This window comes from Acanthamoeba castellanii (genome assembly GCF_000313135.1).
Source record: "Acanthamoeba castellanii str. Neff unplaced genomic scaffold scf7180000084733, whole genome shotgun sequence".
NCBI lineage: Eukaryota > Discosea > Longamoebia > Acanthamoebidae > Acanthamoeba > Acanthamoeba castellanii.
In genome coordinates, this window is record NW_004457260.1 from 222,233 (window position 1) to 242,059 (window position 19,827).

At 59.9% G+C, this 19,827-nt stretch overlaps 10 protein-coding genes across 10 annotated transcripts; 6 read left to right on the forward strand and 4 right to left on the reverse strand.

Moving 5' to 3' along the window:
- Window positions 1-281: 281 nt before the first annotated feature.
- ACA1_389290 (plasmamembrane proton-efflux P-type ATPase) lies at window positions 282-3,395 on the forward strand (the record flags this gene model as incomplete). The annotated part of the gene is made up of 12 exons (XM_004333173.1): window positions 282-477; window positions 572-743; window positions 807-891; window positions 965-1,240; window positions 1,319-1,651; window positions 1,729-1,882; window positions 1,964-2,049; window positions 2,146-2,222; window positions 2,300-2,436; window positions 2,498-2,861; window positions 2,956-3,120; window positions 3,254-3,395. The coding sequence occupies 12 exons, from the start codon at window positions 282-284 to the stop codon at window positions 3,393-3,395; spliced, it is 2,187 nt and encodes a 728-aa protein (XP_004333221.1).
- A 155-nt stretch (window positions 3,396-3,550) lies between these two features.
- Window positions 3,551-4,003, reverse strand: ACA1_389300 (complex 1 protein (lyr family) protein; the record flags this gene model as incomplete). The annotated part of the gene is made up of 3 exons (XM_004333174.1): window positions 3,551-3,589; window positions 3,673-3,765; window positions 3,863-4,003. The coding sequence occupies 3 exons, from the start codon at window positions 4,001-4,003 to the stop codon at window positions 3,551-3,553; spliced, it is 273 nt and encodes a 90-aa protein (XP_004333222.1).
- Window positions 4,004-4,271: 268 nt separating this feature from the next.
- ACA1_389310 (uncharacterized protein) lies at window positions 4,272-5,705 on the reverse strand (the record flags this gene model as incomplete). Its single annotated transcript, XM_004333175.1, has 1 exon — window positions 4,272-5,705. One exon carries the CDS (start codon window positions 5,703-5,705, stop codon window positions 4,272-4,274), a length of 1,434 nt encoding a protein of 477 aa, XP_004333223.1.
- Window positions 5,706-6,186: 481 nt separating this feature from the next.
- Window positions 6,187-8,158, forward strand: ACA1_389320 (K+ channel tetramerization subfamily protein; the record flags this gene model as incomplete). The annotated part of the gene is made up of 8 exons (XM_004333176.1): window positions 6,187-6,277; window positions 6,344-6,417; window positions 6,504-6,946; window positions 7,025-7,168; window positions 7,292-7,569; window positions 7,644-7,771; window positions 7,845-7,899; window positions 7,968-8,158. 8 exons carry the CDS (start codon window positions 6,187-6,189, stop codon window positions 8,156-8,158), a joined length of 1,404 nt encoding a protein of 467 aa, XP_004333224.1.
- Window positions 8,159-8,422: 264 nt separating this feature from the next.
- Window positions 8,423-10,398, forward strand: ACA1_389330 (Nicotinamide riboside kinase 1 family protein; the record flags this gene model as incomplete). The annotated part of the gene is made up of 8 exons (XM_004333177.1): window positions 8,423-8,779; window positions 8,913-9,008; window positions 9,143-9,286; window positions 9,388-9,450; window positions 9,584-9,637; window positions 9,714-9,814; window positions 9,909-10,004; window positions 10,134-10,398. The coding sequence occupies 8 exons, from the start codon at window positions 8,423-8,425 to the stop codon at window positions 10,396-10,398; spliced, it is 1,176 nt and encodes a 391-aa protein (XP_004333225.1).
- Window positions 10,399-11,213: 815 nt separating this feature from the next.
- ACA1_389340 (uncharacterized protein) lies at window positions 11,214-12,880 on the forward strand (the record flags this gene model as incomplete). The annotated part of the gene is made up of 7 exons (XM_004333178.1): window positions 11,214-11,298; window positions 11,369-11,451; window positions 11,518-11,568; window positions 11,744-11,893; window positions 11,973-12,182; window positions 12,297-12,407; window positions 12,506-12,880. The coding sequence occupies 7 exons, from the start codon at window positions 11,214-11,216 to the stop codon at window positions 12,878-12,880; spliced, it is 1,065 nt and encodes a 354-aa protein (XP_004333226.1).
- Window positions 12,881-13,176: 296 nt separating this feature from the next.
- ACA1_389350 (hydrolase, NUDIX domain containing protein) lies at window positions 13,177-14,460 on the forward strand (the record flags this gene model as incomplete). Its single annotated transcript, XM_004333179.1, has 6 exons — window positions 13,177-13,249; window positions 13,340-13,384; window positions 13,497-13,619; window positions 13,709-13,779; window positions 13,903-14,232; window positions 14,311-14,460. The coding sequence occupies 6 exons, from the start codon at window positions 13,177-13,179 to the stop codon at window positions 14,458-14,460; spliced, it is 792 nt and encodes a 263-aa protein (XP_004333227.1).
- A 44-nt stretch (window positions 14,461-14,504) lies between these two features.
- ACA1_389360 (uncharacterized protein) lies at window positions 14,505-16,155 on the reverse strand (the record flags this gene model as incomplete). Its single annotated transcript, XM_004333180.1, has 7 exons — window positions 14,505-14,726; window positions 14,860-14,970; window positions 15,082-15,291; window positions 15,372-15,599; window positions 15,741-15,866; window positions 15,900-15,955; window positions 16,071-16,155. The coding sequence occupies 7 exons, from the start codon at window positions 16,153-16,155 to the stop codon at window positions 14,505-14,507; spliced, it is 1,038 nt and encodes a 345-aa protein (XP_004333228.1).
- Window positions 16,156-17,901: 1,746 nt separating this feature from the next.
- On the forward strand, window positions 17,902-18,255 carry ACA1_389370 (uncharacterized protein; the record flags this gene model as incomplete). The annotated part of the gene is made up of 1 exon (XM_004333181.1): window positions 17,902-18,255. One exon carries the CDS (start codon window positions 17,902-17,904, stop codon window positions 18,253-18,255), a length of 354 nt encoding a protein of 117 aa, XP_004333229.1.
- Window positions 18,256-18,468: 213 nt separating this feature from the next.
- Window positions 18,469-19,813, reverse strand: ACA1_389380 (RNA ligase; the record flags this gene model as incomplete). The annotated part of the gene is made up of 3 exons (XM_004333182.1): window positions 18,469-19,279; window positions 19,384-19,601; window positions 19,712-19,813. 3 exons carry the CDS (start codon window positions 19,811-19,813, stop codon window positions 18,469-18,471), a joined length of 1,131 nt encoding a protein of 376 aa, XP_004333230.1.
- Between the last annotated feature and the right edge of the window lie 14 nt (window positions 19,814-19,827).

Here is a 19,827-nt window from a genome sequence, read left to right on the forward strand (position 1 = left end):
CCAGGCGGGCACGCCCAGCGTGGACCTGGTCCCGGGCGACGTGGTGCTCCTCCGGCTGGGCGACGTCGTGCCGGCCGACTGCTACCTTCTGGACGACGGCGACTCGCTCAAGATCGACCAGTCCTCGCTCACCGGCGAGTCCCTGCCCGTCAATCGATATCCCGCTGACGAGGTCTACTCTGGTTCCATCGGTACCATCACACGCACACGCACACGCACAGTTGGTGTTTGTCTTACTCGCAACGACGCGCAACAACGAAAAAACAGTGAAACAGGGCGAGATGATGGCGGTGGTGCACGCGACGGGTCTCAACACGTTCTTCGGCAAGGCGGCGGCGCTCGTGCAGAGCTCGCACAAGAAGAGCCACATTCACGTCATCCTCAAGGCCATCGGTTACTTCTGTATCCTCTTCGTGCTGGCCGGCTGCGTGGCCGAACTCATCACCCAGTTTGCCATCCGCGGCAAGCCCTGCACCGGTACACCACCTTCTTCTTCATCATCATCATCTATTGTTTTGATGATGATTGTGGAACCTTTCTTCTGCTTCTTCTTCTTCTTCACGACGCGTAGGTGTTGTGGATGCGGAATGCGCGCCGCTGAACAACATGTTGGTGCTGGTCGTGGGCGGACTGCCCATCGCCATGCCCACCATCCTGTCGGTGACCATGGCCCTGGGCGCCAGCGCGCTCGCCAAGAAAAAGGCCATCGTCTCGCGTCTCACCGCCGTCGAAGAGATCGCCGGGTATCCGACACACACACGACACACACACACGACACACGCTGACTGGTTCGCCGTTTGCAACAGTATGGAGGTGCTCTGCTCCGACAAGACCGGCACGTTGACCAAGAATGAGCTTTCCATTTCCAACCCCGTCGCCTACGTCGGCGAGGTACCACCCCTGTTGGTCCACCATGGTTAAGAGCGCTGGCTGACGTCATCTAACCTGTGGTGTTGGGTGGTAGGTTGCTGACGTCATCTTTGACGCGGCGCTGGCGTCCAAGCCCGAGAACGGCGACGCGATCGACATTGCGATGGTGGCGTCGTGCACGGACGAGCAGCGCGAGCTGCTGAAGCAGTTCAAGACCCTCCACTTCCAGCCCTTCGACCCGGTGGGCAAGAAGACCGTGGCCAAGATCCAGAGCCCCGAGGGCGAGGTGTTCCACACCACCAAGGGCGCTCCGCAGGTCATCCTCGGCCTCGCCGAAAACGGACCCAAGATCCGGAAGAGCGTGCTCGCGGTATCCATTCTCTCTCTTCCTCCCGTTTGCGTTGCGTTGTGTTGCGTTCGCTCACCACACACACACACACACACACAGGACATCGAGCGCCTGGGCCAGGCGGGCTATCGCACGCTGGGCGTGGCGGTGGCGGACAAGAAGGTGAAGCGGTGGACCATGACGGGCCTCATCCCCATGTTCGACCCGCCGCGCGACGACACGCAGGAGACCATCCACCGCGCCGAGAACCTCGGCGTCGAGGTCAAGATGATCACCGGCGACCACCTGACCATCGCCAAGGAGACGGCGCGCATTCTGGGCATGGGCACCAACATCTTCCCGGCCGAGTACATGAAGAACGCCGACAAGGCGCGCCAGGACACGGGCCTCGACCTCCACGAGATCGTGCGCCAGGCCGACGGCTTTGCTGAGGTGCGTCGCCACCTTAACCACAACCACTACTGCCACCTTAAACCAAGCCCGCTAACGCCTTTGCGACACCGGCGTAGGTGTTCCCGGAGGACAAGTACACGATCGTGGAGAAGCTGCAGAAGGGCAACCACATCGTGGGCATGACGGGCGACGGCGTCAACGACGCTCCCGCCCTCAAGAAGGCCAATATCGGCATCGCCGTATCCGGCGCCACCGACGCCGCTCGCGGTGGTACGTGTGTCACCCAAAGAGTTGGTGCCGTGCGGTGTGCGGTGAGTTATGTGGTCATTTCGCTAAATTTGTCGACATCAGCGTCGGACATCGTGCTCACCAAGGAGGGATTGAGCGTGATCGTCGACGCCATCATCGGCTCGCGCAAGATCTTCCAGCGCATGAAGGTTCGAACCTCGCTACACTTTCTTCTTCTTCTTCTTCGCTTTGCCCAATGGTCCACTCATCGCGTCGTGTGGTTGTGCTGTGTTGCCCTGGTGCAGAACTACTGCATGTACAGCATCAGCGTGTGCGTGCGCATAGTGCTCACCTTTGGCATCCTCACCCTCGCCTACGACTGGTACGCTGCACTGCGGGCGGTCGGAGGCGGGGAAGGCACGCCTCGATCACACACTGACCACTTGTACCTGCGCGCAGGTATTTCCCGACGATCGCGACGGTCATGTTTGCGATCTTCAACGACGGCTCCATGTTGACCATCTCCAAGGACCGCGTCAAACCCAGCCCGAAGCCCGAGATGTGGAACCTCCTCGAAATCTTCGGCACCGCCATCGGTTCGTTCGTCACCACGACCGCACACGACACGCACAGTGGCCTGACCACACACACACACAGCGCTGGGAACGTACTTGAGCGCGTCGACGATCATTCTGTTCCACCTGGCGGTCTACACGGACACGTTCGAGAACTGGTTCGGGCTGGACCAGCTCTCCTACGCCGACGCGCGCGGCCTCATCTACCTACAGGTGTCGGTGAGCGGCCTCGCCACGGTGTTCGTCACCCGCGCGCAGGGCTTCTCGTGGATGTTCTGGCGCGAGCGGCCGGGCCTGCGCGTGATCATCGCCTTCTGCATCGCGCAGGCCGCCGCCACGGTTCTCGGGGCCTACGGCCTGGGCGGCTTCCCCAGCGACGGCGCGACCGACTTCAACGGCTCCGGCTGGTGGTGGGTCCTCGTCGCCTGGATCTGGTGCTTCATCTGGTACGCACTCACCACTTGCGTGTCGTGTTCCGTGTGCGTGTGCGGTCGTGCGTGTGTCGTGTGTCGTTGTCGCTAAGACTGGAGGAACGCGCAGGTTCTGGCCGATGGACATCATCAAGTTTGTGGTGCGGTCGGTGATGCGCGGCGAGGTCAACCTCTTCAGCCACCGCTTCAGCGTGTCGATGCAGCTCATCCACGGCCAGCCCCAGGTCGGCGCCACCCCCGAGACCACCACCTACGAACAGACCGTCATCACCAAGTACCCACCTCGCTGCGCGTGTAGTTGGTCGTGTAGTTGGTCGTGTCGTGTCGTGTCGTGTCGTGTCGTTGGTCGTGTCTAACACAACACGACACACTCAACACAGGGAGGACATCGCGCACTTGCCGCACAGTCTGGCGTCGAAGATGAAGCGCCGCTTCAGAAGGCACAAGCACGCGGATGCTGAGAGCGAAGCGATGAACGTTGACGATCGTCACAAAGATCTCGACGTCGTGGAGGCCGCCACCGCCTCCAAGGCCGCTCAGAAGCGCTAGGCAGGCCCGCGGCCTTCATGTATGTGCAGCACGCCAGTGTGGGTGGGAATGGTGGTGGTGATGGTGGTGATGTATTGATCTTCTCTACAACCCAACACATTTGTATGTACAACTCTTGCCTCTGTGTCAAGAAGACTCGGCTGGATCGATCATGATCAGTAGTCCTCTTCCTTCTCTTGGTCGTCTAGTCCATACTGCAACCAGAGAAGAAGTAGATGATGATGATGAACAATGAGTTGTGTTGTAAATCAATGGATGAGGAAGAGGGAGACCTTACCTTGGCCTTGAGCCATCTGAGGTCGTTTTTGCCACGCTCGATAATCTCTTGCACCCGCTCTTCGTCTTCTTCCTCCTGATGCTGCATGAAGTGCTGAAAGGAAAATCGACAAGAATCAATGAAGTGATTCATGGTTTCAATTCATTCATCTTGGGCTGCGTGGAGGCATGGGCAGGTATGCTTCACGTACAGTGCGAGCATAATTGTAGTAGTAGATGCGCGTCGCACGATCGTCAAATCGTCGCAGTGTTCGCAAGATCTCACGATACAGGCGCAGGGCCTCCACGCTGTGCACCGAATGCGTCCCCAATCGCTGTGCCATCGACGCCATCTCTGTGGCAGTTGAAGATGACGATGCTCGTGTGCGAAATTATTTTTTATTAGTTTATCTTTCATTTCTTTATTATCTTCTTTCTTGGCAAATCATTATCTCTATTTCGATTGATATGTACAAGTTCGTGTTCTTCAAAAGTGGAGACTATTTACACAAGGGAAGAGAGGAGGAAGTTGAAGTTGTGCGCTCCTCCTTGAAAGCGCGTAGCGCTGTATATAGAGGAAGTTTGGGCAAGAATGAAGAATGGATGAATCGATCGATTCATCTACTCATGTGAGGGGCGGACGGCCTTGCTGAGCTCGTCGAGCAGGTAGGTGGCGTCCTTTGGCTTGCGCGGCCGCTGGCCCTTGCCCTTCCCGTTGAGGAAGTGGCGCCGCTTGGGCGGGTGGCGCGCGCAGTTGGCCACCAGCCGCCGCTCGAACTCGCTCCCGCACACGCGCTCGACGCCGGCCCGCCGCGTGCGCCGCTGGCTCGTCGTGCTGATCACCGACAGCCCGCCCAGCACCGTCGTCACCGCCACCGTAGTCGCCATCGGCTCGACCAGGCGCGCGGAGAAGACGCGGCTGTTGAAGGTGTCGTCGGGGCAGACGAAGCACCACTTGTGCTGGACCATGGCCGTGTCGCGGCCGGTGTCGGGGTGGGGCACGACCACCTTGGCGGCCCACGACAGATCGAGGTCGGCCGCGAGGTCGGCCACCACGGCCTCACCGGCGCCCGACGCGTGCGAGTCGGTGCTCGTGAGCGTGAGCCGGGCCGTCGTCATGTCGTGCTCGTGGGTGCAGTAGAACACCACCCAGATCGGCTTCTTCTTCTCCGGCATCGTCGTGTAGAGATAGAACCAGCAGTCTGGGCAAGAGCAGCAGCTGTTGTTGTTGGTCTGGCCGCCACCGTTGTGGTGACCGTTAAGGTGGTCGTTGTGGTTAAGGTGCGGGCCGACGGGCTGCTGACGTGGCGTGTGGGTGATCTTTCGCTTCTTCTTCGGCGGAAGAAGAAAGGCGGGCGAGGGCGGGGCGGAGGTGGCTAGGGTCACCAGGCGGCCGGCGAGCGGCGGCCACGACGGCAGCGGCGGCTGGGCCGGCGTGGAGGGCCGCGACGACGCCGGCGACGTGCAGTCGTACCCGACCGCAAGCCCCGCGGAGTCGAGAAAGTCCCTAACAACGTTGTCATAGTCGCCATCGTCATCGTCATAAGCATCGTCGTCCGGCTGCTCGCACTTGACCTCCACCATGTCGAGGGGCGACGACGGTCCGCTGGCGGGCTCGACTAGCAGCAGGGGCAGGTGGGGTACCTCGGGGCCGCAGCTAATGGGCTCCGCAAGGCACTGGGCCAGCGGCAGCGCGAACGGGGCCGCGGCGATCATCGCCTCCGGCCTGTGGGGCTGCGCGGCTGCTGCAACGTTGAAATGGTCCTGGCTTGCGAGGTAGTGGTGGTAGCCAGAACTCGACTCTGTGTCGTTGAAGAAGCCGTCAAGGTAGTGCCCAGCTGCGGTTTGTGCTGGTGGCGTGTGGGGCGGTAGGCCCAGCTGGGTGATGGAGGCGGCCCACCAGGGGTGGCACTGCTGGCCAAGGCCCTGGGTCGACGGTGCTGTGGCACACTCGTCGAGGAAGGGGAAGAACGAAGCCAAGGGGCGAAGCGGCAGCGGGGAAGTCAGCAGCGAAGACGATGAAGGCGAGAAGGGGGGAGTAAAGACCCTTCGCATTCGTTCTTTTCTTGGTGGTGCTCTCGGGGCAAAGAGAAGGCGAAGTCTCTTTTTTTTTTGTTTATTATTGTTGAGGGTGAAGTGGTGAGGGTGAGGTTGTAACTGCACTTCCACAAAAGGTACGACAAAAGAGAAGTGGAGTACGTGGCACTTTGTTACGTGCACAATCTCAAATTTTTCTTGTAATACTTGGAAAGTACTATAAAATGTTGCACGCAACTCGCCAATAAGGAAATGGTGTTCTTTATTTTCGTGGATCTTTGTGGTGAGGTACCGAACACCACCTGTCGCTGGTCGCGGGTGTGAGCTGCCAGAGGGAGGATTCTGTCCTGACCGATACTGACCAACAGAGGTCTGGGACCTTCTCCATCACCGTCAGGATCTTCGGAGGCTTTTTCCACCCCGTTCGCTTCACGAATTTTAAGTCCGATTTAAATAGATTATCCTAAAGTCTGTCACACTAGCCAAAGTACAGTACACAATGAAGCAGCACGGCTCTACGGACATCTGCGCAACAGAACTGAACGTGGACGCAGCGGATCGCCTCCTCGCTCTTCCCTGCGCTCCCACCGGTATGAGTCCACACTAGCAAGTTGCAACTCTATTCCCCTGTTTAGTAACCACAACGCTCACACCAGACGCCGCTGGAGCACGCATGCCGGGCCTGGACGTGATCGAGGCCATGGTCGACCACACCCTCCGCACTCGCTTCGTACGTGCCCCCCCCCCTGTCGCTTCGTTCTTTTTCGTTCTTTTTTATAATTCACATTCATTTTTGATCAATTCTGGCGTGCGTAGCGTGGAGTGCTGGAAACGTACATGACCGATGCCCTGCGGCGCATGGAGGAGTCCTTCGAGCGGCGACTTGCGGAGATGGAGAGCACCATCTCTCGCCTGAGCGTGCAGCAGGCGTGTCTCGTGCACTCCCTGCCGCTCGCCCTTCAACCCCAACCTCAACACGCAGCACTGCCTCCGCCTCGTTCGCTCAAGCTTCGAGCCCACCAAGAGCAGCAGCCGATCGACCGCACCACCAGCGAAGCACATGATGACAGCGACGACGACGATGAGGCTGCAGCTCCTCGTCCTGCAGAGAGCGAGCCGGCACAGGAGGAGGAAACCGCGTTCTCAACGGCCTTTGAAGAGAAGGACTGTGCGCAAGGCTCGCCGCCGACGGCTATCCCGGTGACGGTGTCCGACAAGCTGGTTCTGAACGTGGGCGGTCGCGTGTTTCACACACTTCGGTACCAGCCCACTGTGTGCGCACGCACGTGCCACAGGTCCAGTTTTAACCCACTTTTAATCGCGATGAACCAATGCAGGAGCACGCTGGCCATGTACCCGGATACGATGCTGGGCGCCATGTTCAGCTCACGCAACGAGGGCATGGTCCCGCGCACTCACGAATACTTCTTCGACCGCAACGGGGACCTGTTCGCTTCCATCCTCGACTTCTATCGCACCGGGTACGTGTTCGTATGTGCGTGTGTGCGTGCGGTCTTGCGTGTGCATGTGCGTGTGCGTGTGCGGCCGTGCGTGTGCGTGTGCGTGTTTGTGTGTTGTGTGTTGGGTGTTGGGTTCTAATACAGCATACAATGCAGAGAACTGGTGAGACCGGTGGGTGTGGCTGAGGAGGCGTGGCTGACCGAACTGGACTACTGGAACATTCCCCTGCCCGAGGAGCCCGAACCGATCGAGTCTGTGGATGCGGCTGAGGCCGCCGCACGCGAGGCCGCCCGCAAGGTTGCTGCCACACAGGCCGAAACGAACCTCACCAATCGATTGGCCATGGTGGCCAGGAACCGCCCACTCTTCCTCGAACGAACGTTCAACCGTCTTGTGACCGAACTCTCCAGCGTGCTACTTGGTACGCACGCACACACACCGCACGCACGCACGCACGCAGGAACGGGCGAACTCATGTTCATGTGCCCCGCACAGAGTGGGGCATGGCCTGTTTTGAGGTCAGAGGGCGCACAACGATCGCGCGCAAGAACGTGATGTTCATCACGAACAACTGCGCCAAGTCCGTCTTGCCCGCCCGCCTCGCATTCCCGGGCTCCGAAAAGGTAAGCGCACTCACAAATTGTGAGCTCGGCCAACGACGGCTTGATGACCCACTAACATGTTGTTTCTGACCAGGGCTTGACGATGCAAGAGATGGAGCAACGAGGCGTCAAGGTGTTCCGCAACAATGGTACGCTGCCACAGCTCAAGTTCGGCGTTATGTGGGTTTTTTTAACTCCGATACGAACATTGGAACAGACATGATGGGCAACTTGATCAAGATGCAGACTGCCGAGCGAGCCTACGTGTTAGGACTGCTGGCTGAGAGACTGTGGCGCGAACGCGGGATCGATGTCACCTTCGACGACTTCCGCGTCAGCGTCTCCCGTGGACTCAGCGCCGCGGTGAACGTCTCCGGTTCAGTCGAGTGGCCCACAACAGCACCCTGAGCCCACCAACTCAATGTACATAACATAACCAAATTTAAGGCTTTCGCACTCCCCGTTGATACCAGCCCTCAGAGAATTGAGGAATGTGAGCCGACGTAGCTCAGTCGGTAGAGCGCCAGGCTTTTAACCTGGTGGCCGTGGGTTCGAGCCCCACCGTCGGCGATTATATTTTAGGCACCCTCAGCTTTGTTTGACGAGGGCCGGCTTGCTCTCTGTCTTCCCAGCTGCTGGCCCATTTCTTTTTGTTGTGATCTTGTAGGCGACATGGCGTTCTTTCGCGAGCTGTTGTTGTCGTTGGTGGAAGATGAACCACAGCTGCAGAGGAGATTCCTGGATGTGACGGCGAACGGAAGTGGTGGCGAGGACGGTGTGGAGATTGCCACGCTCCCGTTCTTGCTGCACATCTTGTCGGTGGACGAGAAGCGGGAGAGATTGATGGCGGCCCGGGTCGCCACCGCAATCCGGCAAGATGAAGACGGTGGTGACGACGGCGAAGCGCAGGGCGATTCCATTCTGCACTACGCCGCGAGACGTGGCTACACATTCTGGTGCGATGCCCTTCTGCGGCGCGACGCCCTCCTCGACGAACCCAACTCTGCCCAAGCCTTCCCTCCTCTCTTCGTACGTCCATTAATATTATTATTATTTTGCTTTAATTTATTTATATTTGCTTATTCTATTTAATTATTTATTTGTTTTTTGTCAGTGCGCAATTCAGGCGGGGGACTTGAGGTGCGTGCGGTGCCTGGTGCAGTACGGCGCGGCCCTGACCGTGGGCTCTCTGCACGCCGTGGATGTGGCCCGCGACTTCAGCCGCGCCGAGATCGTGGACTACCTCGAGACCTACCTCGTACGCAACCCCATCCACCCTCAAGCAGTCATTCACACATCGATGATCACACGAACACACAACACAACACAACACAACACAACACAACACAACACAACACAACACAACACAACACAACACAACACAACACACAGGCCACGTCGGGCGTGAAGCCCGGACAGAGCCAGGCGCTCGTCACGATCCCGGGTGCGGCGGACGGTCCGGCCACTGCGCCGGGCCACAAGCGAGTGCTGACGATCGGCATTTGCGGGGCCACCTCCTCCGGCAAGAGCACCCTCGTACACTCTCCCTCCCCACCGCTCCAACCAAACTCGGCTCGGGCCTTGATCCGACCCGACTTGACCCGGCCCGCAATTCACTCGCAATCACGTGGGCATAGGTGAAGCGGCTAGTCAAGCACTTCAACATCGCCTCGTACGTGCGCTTCGACAACTTCTGGAAGGTGCGAGCCTCGTACCCACCTTTCCACGCCGCGCCGCGCCGCACCACACATCAGTTCAGCTCTGGTCTGGGGTCGTACTGGGCTTACAATTCCTTGCTTGTTACGCGGCGGTGGTCGGCGATGACCCCACCAGAGCTACAACGAGTTGCCCCGGGAACAGGGCTACGTGCACGGCGAGTGCCCCGAGGTACCGCTGCTGCGAGATGAGCTGCAATATTGGTTATTGGTTCGCGACTGACCTCTTGTCAACCATCGCGCACCAGGCACTTCGCATGGACGAGTTCGTGGCCTACCTTCGTGCGGCGCAGCACCGGAGCGAGGAGGACTGGACCGAGACCAGCGAACCGTTCATCTTCGTCGACGGGTGCGATAGCACGCTTCCCTTCAGATACTCTCACTGTGGCTGGGCACCTTTGATTGCTAACTAGCGCGCCACCACTGCGCAACCGTACTTGCAGGTTCCTATTGTTCTGCGACGTGAAATACTTGCCGTTGTACGACATCAAGATCTTCATCAACGTCTCAAAAGAGAAGTGCAAAGAACGGCGGTTTGGGTGCGGGTCGCTTCCTTGTGTGCCGTGTGTCGCGTGGCGCGTGTGCCTTGTCATTTGGTGTTGCATGTTGCGTGTGCGTGTGCGTGTGCGTGTGCGTGTGCGTACGTAGTAACCGCGGCGGGTGAGCAGACGCGACCCAGGCACATCAGAGGACTACTTTGAGCGGATCATTTGGCCCTCCTACTGCCAGTGGAACAGCCACCCGCTGGGGGTCTACGAGCAACGACGGCTGGCCTCGGACCACGGCGCCGGCATTGCACCCAAAGAGCAACACGCGGTGGAGCACGACGGCATTCTGTTCATCAACGGCGAAGCCGACGTGGACGAGGTGTTCCGGAGCGCCCTCGACCACATCAACTCCCGAAGGCAGGCCCATCTCACATCATCAACTTGAGCGACCGCACGACACGCAAGCAACACGCACAACCTTGTTGGCGCCAAGCTTGACTTCCGTTTTGCAGCTCTTTTTTTTTGTTCTTTTTCCGCGCGAAAGGCAGTCTGGCGAGGAGCAACGATGGATGGAGATGGACGACTTTCGCGGTACGTGCCCCGTCTCTGATCCTGCTTTCAACCTCCCAAGAACAAGTAACAGGCGGTACAACTCAATCAAGCTATGTTAACAATTCATCTTTGCCCCCCCCCCACTACTCGAATTTGCAGCAAGCGAAAGATGATGGACCTGGACGAAGAGGAGGCGAAGGACAATGTGGACGGACCAGTCCGCAAGCGCTGCCATGACGAAACACAACCCGGCGAGGGCCAGAATCCATCGTTGCGTTCGCGGCGGCGACCTCTCTACGCCGATCTATCGCTCACACGATCGTTCGAGATGCAACGATCCCTTCCTCAGCCAGGACAGCTGAACCAGGGGCAGAACATCTCCGCTCCCCCACCTACTCCTCCTCATCATCAGCCACCACCGGCGCCTCCAGCCAGCAGCACCCAGCCAGCATCAGTTGGGCAGCTGGGATCGAGCAGCGATGGGCTGGTGAATGAAACGTATCTGAACACGAACAACGCACTGCGCCAACTTCACGAGGAACGGCTACGCCGGAGCGCAAGAGGATGAAGGAGATGAGGCCGATGAGATCGAAGCCATTTGTACAAATCAAATTGTAAATATTTCATTTGCATTTTCTTTCGAATTTGTAGCAAGAAAACAAGAGAAACAGCGATAGTGGCACTTGCTTCTCGATAAGGAAGAACAAGATGGACCTGGCGCAGCAGTTTGGCTCGGTCAAGCTCAAGAAGGCCGCTGGTGGCACCCACGACCGCAGCGCACCCGTCGTCGCCGGTGAGTGTTTCCCCCCTGCTGTTCAACAGCCCACAAACAAGCTAAAACGTGCCTGTACGCGGGAGAACAGGGTACGGCGAGGCGTCATCGGTGGAGAAGTGCAAGGACGAGGTCCACGCCGTCAACATCGAAAACTGGTACTCTCTGTTGAAGGTTCGTTTCGCATACCAACGCGTTTGATTGCTACCTGCTGGCGCACGCTAACATTCACACATTCAGGAGCACACGTTCGCAACCGAGTTCCTGGACCTCTCCATGGACGAAGCCCGGGTAAACACACCGCACACACCGCACACACCGCACACGCTTGCGTTAGGGTGAGAAGAGCGCACCGTCTCACATAGTTGGTGGCATCGGGCACCAGGCGCTGGTGCGCGAGTTCGACCGCCAGCGGGGGAAGCAGGGCCAACAACAACAACAACAACAACACGACCAGCACACGCAGAGCGATGCGCTCGCGCTGGCCGACCTCGAGCGCAAGATCGATGGCCTCATGGGCGCATTCGCGCGCGACGGCGGCGCCTTCGTGCGGCTGTCCACGCGCAGCCCCAAGGACGCCGTCATCAGCGGAGGGCGCTTGCTTCACGAGTGGCAGGTACCCTCGCTCACGACACATGACCGCACACGCGCAACCAACGCTAACGACACGACACACGCACACACGCGTGTGGCAGGTGGAGCTGGCGAGACAGGGACCGGAGGCGGAGAGGGACGAGAACGCGAGGCTGGTGGCGCTCATCAAGGCGTCGACGGCGGCGCTCAAAGTGCGGTCGGGGCGCGAGGCGCTGGCGCTGGTCAAGGCCAGCGAGCGGAGCAACGAGGACCTCCTGCTGGCGCTCGAGTTCCCGCACCAGTGGGACATGAAGATCATCATCCGCCAATGGGTGCGTGTGTCGTGTTGTGTCGTGTGTGTCGTGTGTCGTGTTGTGTCGTGTGTCGTGTGTCGTGTGTCGTGTGTCGTGTGTCGTTGACAGTGTGCTTGTGGGGTGGCGGGGCAGGTGGAGATGCATCCGGCGATGGAGTTCCGGGGCTTTGTGTGTGGCAAGAAGCTCACCGCCCTCTCCCAGTACTTCCACATGGCCTTCTTTCCCGCCCTCGCCGCCCACAAGGTACCCCCGCCCCGTCCTGCGCGTGTGACCTTGTCGTGTCGTGTGTGTCGTGTGTGTCGTGTGTGTCGTGTGTGTCGTGTCATGCGCAAGACCTGAAGGCAAATACCATCATCGTGCAGGACGAGATCGCCCGGCGCATTCAGGCGTTCTTCGCCCGGCACATTGCCGACCTGATCCCGCTCGACAACTACGTCATCGACTTTGGCATCGCCTCGGCTGACGACAAAGAGGCAGTGACTGCGCTCGTTGCCGAAGGCGGCGGCAATGATCACGATCTCGGCCTGCTGGTGATTGAGCTCAACCCGTTCGGCGCGGGGGCCGACCCGGGCCTGTTCGGTTGGCGGCAGGACCGAGCGGTGCTCGAGGGCGACGCGCCCTTCGAGTTCCGCGTGCGCGAGGCCCCGTTCGACGTCAAGCCCTTCGTCATCTGCCAGTGGCGCGAGCTCATCGCCGTCCCTGCGCCGCAGGAATGAAGGAATGTAAAAAAAAATGTGGCGTTCGTATTTTTTTTTTACATTTTTGTGGTACATTTTATTTTATTTTTTATCTTATTGTCGTTTGGATGGAGGCGCCTGTAGATGGTGAACAGTTGTGGGGCTACTCCATAACTTTCCTCTCCACCACTGGACTCACACCAGTACCTCCTCTAACCTTATTTTATTTTATTCTTTAAAATAATAAATATTGCTGGGGGCACAAGGGGGAGGTGGAGGTGCGGTTCGGGGAGGAGTTCAATGGGCAGCCGCTGCCGGCCGAGCACCACCAGGCCATGGAGGCCCTGTGGTCCGCCAAGACGGCCCTCAACCCACTCCTCTTCAACGGCCTCAAGGTCCACACTCTGAGTGTCCGCTACTCGCGCGTGTGCGGCACACACACACAACTGACGTCACCGAGGCCGCAACAGTTCCGCTGTGCCGCGCACGGGCCAACAGGGACGACCGCTGATGATGCTCGTCCTCGCCTGCGCTTCGACATTGGTACGCGCGGCGTGTGCGTGTGTGCGGTCGTGCATGTGCGTGTGCGGCGTGTGCGGTGGTGCGTGTGCGGCGTGAGGGGACAACTAACGATCGATTGCACGCGCGGTGGCAGGGCTTACCGACTACAAGCGCTACTTGGCCACCAACGCGGCCGGCACGGCGCGCATCGCCGAACTGACTGCCGCGGCCGTTGAGGCCGGACACGAGCCCCACGCCTTCCTCGCCAATCCCATCGGTCCGTGTGCTCCGCCATGCCGCGTGTCGTGTGCGTGTGCGGCGCGTGTCGTGTCGTGTCGTGCTAAATCGTGCGGGTGGCATGACCAGGCGTCGACGTAATCTGTCGTACTTCCGACGGCTTCCTCATCTTTCTCAAGCGCTCGGCCCAGGTCTTTGAGGTGTGCTTGTGTGTGCTTGTGCGTGTGCGTGTGCGTGTGCGTGTGCGTGTGCGTGTGCGGCCCCTTTCTCCTCTCCACATCCGCCCAGGCCGCCCATCTCACACAACACGACCAACGACGCAGGCGACTGGCATGTGGGCATCGGTGGGCGGCCACCCAGAGCCCCACATGCTGCTCCACGCCGTACGGGGCTCGGCCGGCGCTGCTGCCATCAACGAGCACCCGACCGCCCGCGAAGTGTTCGACGCTGTCGATGGCGGCGACCGCGGCGGGGCGCTGGTGGTGCGGGAGCTGTTCGACGCGGCGCTGCGCGAGGTGGAGGAGGAGCTGGGCCTCGGGGCCGACGTCATGCTGACGTCAGCGACGCGGCTGCTGGGCACCTTCGGCGCGGCGTGGGTCGAGGGCAAGGTCGACGTCGTGTTCGCGGCCGAGACGCGGCTCACGATGGCCCAGGTGGGCGCCGTCTACGCCGAGGGGCGCCACCAGGACGCCTTCGAGCACACCGCACTGGACGGGCTCACCGAGGCCCAGGTGCGCGCCTGGCTCGACCAAGTCGACGCCGACAAGGCCGCCGCACACGCGCACACCACCGCACACGCTGAGTCGGTGAAGCGCAACATATCGCCCTACACCCGCGCCGCGCTCGATGTCTACTTGCGTGCATCTAAAACCGAAGCCTAGACCAAGTGTCGTGTCGTGTCGTGTCGATTACGGCGGGACGGCGATTAGCGACCACGCGCCGGTCGCGCCGCCAGTCGAACAGGCCCGCAGCCGACGTAGTCGTTGAACGGGTTGAGCTCGATCACCAGCACTTCGCCGCCGCCGCCGTCGGCAACGATGTCGTCAGTCGCCGAGGCGATGCCAAAGTCGATGACGTAGTTGTCGAGCGGGATCAGGTCGACGATGCGCTCGGCGAAGAACGCCTGAATGCGCCGGGCGATCTCGTCCTGCACGATGACCACGATGAGTGCACCACCGCACACACCACCGCACACGACCAATGACACACACCGCACACACGACCGCACACGACACGACCAACGACAAGACACGACACGCACGGAAGGGAGTGGGAGGTACCTTGTGGGCGGCGAGGGCGGGGAAGTGGACGATGTGGAAGTACTGGGAGAGGGCGGTGAGCTTCTTGCCGCACACAAAGCCCCGGAACTCCATCGCCGGATGCATCTCCACCTGCCCCGCCACCCCACAAACACACTGTCAACGACACACGACACACGACACACGACGCACGACACAACACGACACGACACGACACGGCACGGCACAACACGACACACGCACCCATTGGCGGGTGATGATCTTCATGTCCCATTGGTGCGGGAACTCGAGCGCCAGCAGGAGGTCCTCGTTGCTCCGCTCGCTGGCCTTGGCCAGCGCCAGCGCCTCGCGTCCCGACCGCACTTTGAGCGCCGCCGTCGACGCCTTGATGAGCGCCACCAGCCTCGCGTTCTCGTCCCTCTCCGCCTCTGGTCCCTGTCTCGCCAGCTCTGCCTGCCACACGCGTGTCATGAGCCGTGCGTGTCGTGTCGTATCGTGTCGTGTCGTGTGTCATGAGACACGCGAGCGGGTACCTGCCACTCGTGGAGGGTGCGCTCGCTGCTGATGACGGCGTCCTTGGGGCTGCGCGTGGACAGCCGCACGAAGGCGCCGCCGTCGCGCGCGAATGCGCCCATGAGGCCATCGATCTTGCGCTCGAGGTCGGCCAGCGCGAGCGCATCGCTCTGCGCGTGCTGGTCGTGTTGTTGTTGTTGTTGTTGGCCCTGTCTCCCTCGCTGGCAGTCGAACTCGCGCACCAGCGCCTGATCGCCCCCCAACCGTTACTCTGTGCGTGTGCGGTGTGTGCGGTGTGTGCGGTGTGTGCGGTGTGTGCGGTGTGTGCGGTGTGTGCGGTGTGTGCGGTGTGTGCGTCGTGTGCGGTGCGGTGTGTGCGGTGTGTGTACCCGGGCTTCGTCCATGGAGAGGTCCAGGAACTCGGTGGCGAACGTGTGCTCCTGAATGTGTGGAGGAGTGTCATCGATCACAGGCGAACGGGACTGGTGGAGGGGCGTTGGTGACGCGCGCGATACCTGCAGCAGGGGGTACCAGTTCTCGAGGTTGACGGCGTGGATCTTGTTTTTGAACTGCTCCACCGACGACGACGCGTCGTGCTCCTGCCCTGAATCACACACATTATTTATTTATTTATTTATCTATTATTTATTTCGTATTTATCTATTTATTTGGTTATTTTGGCTGCACTCTATTATTTAAATAATAGATAGGGGGGGCACCTGCGACGATGGGTGCGCTGCGGTCGTGGGTGCCACCAGCGGCCTTCTTGAGCTTGACCGCCCCAAATTGCTGCGCCAGGTCCATCTCTTTCTTTCTCCTTCGCCGAGCCTTGTTGTTCTTTTCGGTCAACTTCAACTTTGTTCATTTTCGTTTTTTAATTTGGTAATTAATGACCAAAAAAACAAAATGTACACAATTTTGTTTCGATTGTATTTCACAATAAAACAATAATTCAAGGGTCCCGAGTGCAACAGGGAGCCATGAGCTGATGGAAGGCAGATTTTGGTGTCGGTCTGGGTGGTCCGGACCCACTCGAGAGCCTCGCCCACACACGGAGCTGGCCGAGGAGGGGGTCGAATCAACCCCCGCCCAGCCCGCCCGCTTTAGGTGCGGCGGAGGGCCGTGTAGCCCTCCGCTGGAGAGGGCGATGCTGACCACCGGATCGGAGTGAGCTGGAAAAAGTGGGGCCAGGGACTGGTGCCAGACGGGGAGAAGCTGCGAGGTTGCGCTCACCACGCCAGAAGCTGCGGCCAACTCGCCTCCTGGGATTGGTGGCGGCCGATCACACACCACACGAGTGCGGACATCAGGGCCGGCCGCGAGTGGGGGCCACACACGAAGCTTCGGCGCGATGCAAAGTCAGGAAAGGGCGGCTGTCATCGCGTTGGCTGCGCAGCCGGCGACGGACACGACATCACCGCGGTGGAAAGTTCATTTGGTTCTGTGGAAGACACAGTCGGCAACTGGGGCGAAGCACAGGAGTGTGCCCTCCCGCGTTCCTGTTCTGTGCGTGGTGTGCGCGCATGCAACCACCCCCCCCCACGACGTCCACCCGACCTGACACTAACTCGCACACACAGGCCCGCACGACACGACACGCACGCGAATGTGGTGAAGGTTGTGGTCGATATCTCGGAGACTGAGTGGCACAGCAGTTGGTGGACGACCAGGGACAGATTGGATTGGCTCGTCAAGCAAGTGACGACCCAACATGTAACGTGACACTAGCTTTCACATGCTTCACATTGTGCATGTGATTGCCCTAATCTGAGGAATGTATGATGGCACGACCCAACATTCATCAGATGCCGCACATGATCACCGGTCGACCACTGCCTCCGCCCTGTCTTGCACCGACAGAGCCCGTGTCAACACACATACCGGTGTCGACGTATATGGGGGGGGGGTCGTCAGACCAATCAGCCCACCCCGCCAGCACATGTCGACCCTGTGGCGATGCTGATTGGCCGGCGATTCACTACGGAGCGCTTTTTCAAGGCCCGCAGACCCTCGGCGAGAGGTTCAGTCATCGCCACCAGCTCCAACCTCCACACATCACCACACCCGCGCCGTCACCGCCATAACACCTCTGAGCTCGCACACCGCCAGCTCCATCACCACCTACCACCGCCCCACGTCCTCGCCGACGCACCACAAAACGCCCACCGCGTTCTGCGGAGAGAGAACATAACGCACACCTCATCTTCAGCTCCATCAAAGAGCACACACTTACACATACCTTGAGGTGCGGCGCTCACACTCTTCGTTCTTTTTCTTCGCTTCTCTCTTCTTCTGTCCTCTTTTGGTTTTAGCTCCGAGTGTTGCTCGCTCGGTCCATTTGTCGCTCTGGCCTGTCACCGGCCCACAAGCCACCTCTTTTTCAAACCCCTGGCCTGGTTCCGATGTCTGACGCTCTTTCCCCCTTCATTGGTCGTCACAGCCCGTCTCCTCGCCGACGCAACCAAAAGTTCGCCCGGGTCCACCCAGACACAAAACAACACAACTACCTCAACACATCAACATCAACACACAACCAACAATCTACAAAAGATGGAATACGATCTGTTCTTCCTGCTGCAAGACGAGCCGGCGCTCCACGCCGAGAAGCAGCGCAAGTCCGCTGGCCTGGCCCACCGCCAGCAGCAGCGCCGCGGCAGCCTCGACCCGTCGTCCATTCGCCGGCCCGCCTTCCAGGCCGCCACCCACTTCCCGCAGCCGCAGAGCCACCACGCCATGGCGGGCGGCCGCGTGGTGGAGGACAACGAGCGCGGCGGAACGGTCTCGCTCTTCGCCAGCGTCGGCCGCGTGTTCAAGTCGTTCGCGGCCGGACCCTCGCCCTCGGTCGGCGGCGAGTGGACCCCGGCCACCGTCTCGCCGCGCCGCGAGAGGCGCAACTCCATCTAGTCGCGCCCACGCATCTCGACGACACACGAGACGCCCACAAAAGCCGCACACCACTCGCACGCGATGTAGAGAAAGATGAGAAGAGAAGGTGTATGATAGGAAGAAGAAGAAGGTGACAGAGTAGAGAGAGAGAGTAGCGTGCGACTCTGTACATAAAGATGAGAAGTTGAAACCCAACACAACTCTCCTCTAGTTTAAAATAAGAAGAAACAATCAAGTAGATGCGTTGTTGAGGTGGACGTTGAGCCACTGGGCGGCCATGGAGCGCACGTTCTTGTGCACCACCTCGCGCACGCCTTCTTCGATGACGGCCCACGTCTCCTCGTAGTCGCCGATGAGGTCCTTCATCGCGTCGGCCGCCAGCGCCGCCGCCGCCTCGCCCGCGTTGTCGCGCGTCACCGGCCCCATCTTGCTCTCGAGGTTGTGCAGGCGGTTGACCGTGATGTAGCGCTCCACCTCCTCGTAGACCGTGTCGACCGCCTCCTTCTTCACCCTTCGCTGCACCTCCCACCGGCTCTCGCACTTGGGGTTCACCTCCTCGAACTTGGCGTTCTTCTTCTTGAAGATGGCGCGCGGCCCGGCGCCGGCGCCGGCCGGGCGCTGCTTGCCCATCGGCAGCGCGACGTTGTGCACCGACTTGATCACGACGCCCTCCATCTGGTTGTGGCCGTGGGGCAGCGGCGGCAGGCCGAGCAGGGCGGGCACGGTCGAGTTGACGCGGATGTCGAAGGCGAAGCACTCGGCCAGGGTGCCCTCGACCAGCGGCCGCGCGTGGAACAGGCCGCACGCCACAAACAGCTCCAGCGCGCGGTCAAAGTCGAGCCACGACTTGACGACCTGGCCACCACCGGCACCACCGCCATCACCGCCATCACCGACGGCGGGCCGGACGAGCTGGATGTCAAAGGCGTAGAAGTCGAGGTCGGGCGTGTAGTAGACGCCCTTCTGGACGGGCTGGTGGCCCAGATCCTGGACCTCCGGGTGCGGATACACCCCGCCGAACAGCTCGCCGAACACGCACACCCTGTCGTGTGTGTCGTGTCGTGTCAGTCTCCACCGCACACGCCACACACACCGCACACACCGGACCGCACACGCACACCCACACGCACAGGTGGTGAAACGTACTCAGTGACGTCGGAGTGGTCGGGAAGGTCGCGAACAAGTCGATAGAGTTCGTGGAAGGCGGTGGCGTACTTGTCGCGCACGAGCTGCCACGAGAAGAAGGTCTCCACCGGGTCGAGCAGGGCGTTGCGTCGCGCGGCCAGCAGGTCGGTGCCGTTGGAGATGAAGCAAAAGTTGGAGCCGTGCACCTTCTCCAGCGCCACCCAGCGCCCCTCCGCGTCCTACATTATAAAAACAGTGGGAAAAAAAATAAAAAAAATAAAAAGATCAATATAAATCCAGTATCAAAAAACTATTAAAAAAACTATTAAAATAATAATGGGGTGTGGACCTTGGGGTTAACTTTCTTGAGTAGTCGCCCATTGGCGTTGTCGATGGAGGGGTACTCCTTCCAGGCGTCTTTCAGGCCTACGGGCGTGGTTGGTCGCTCCATTCGTGGTTGGTGTG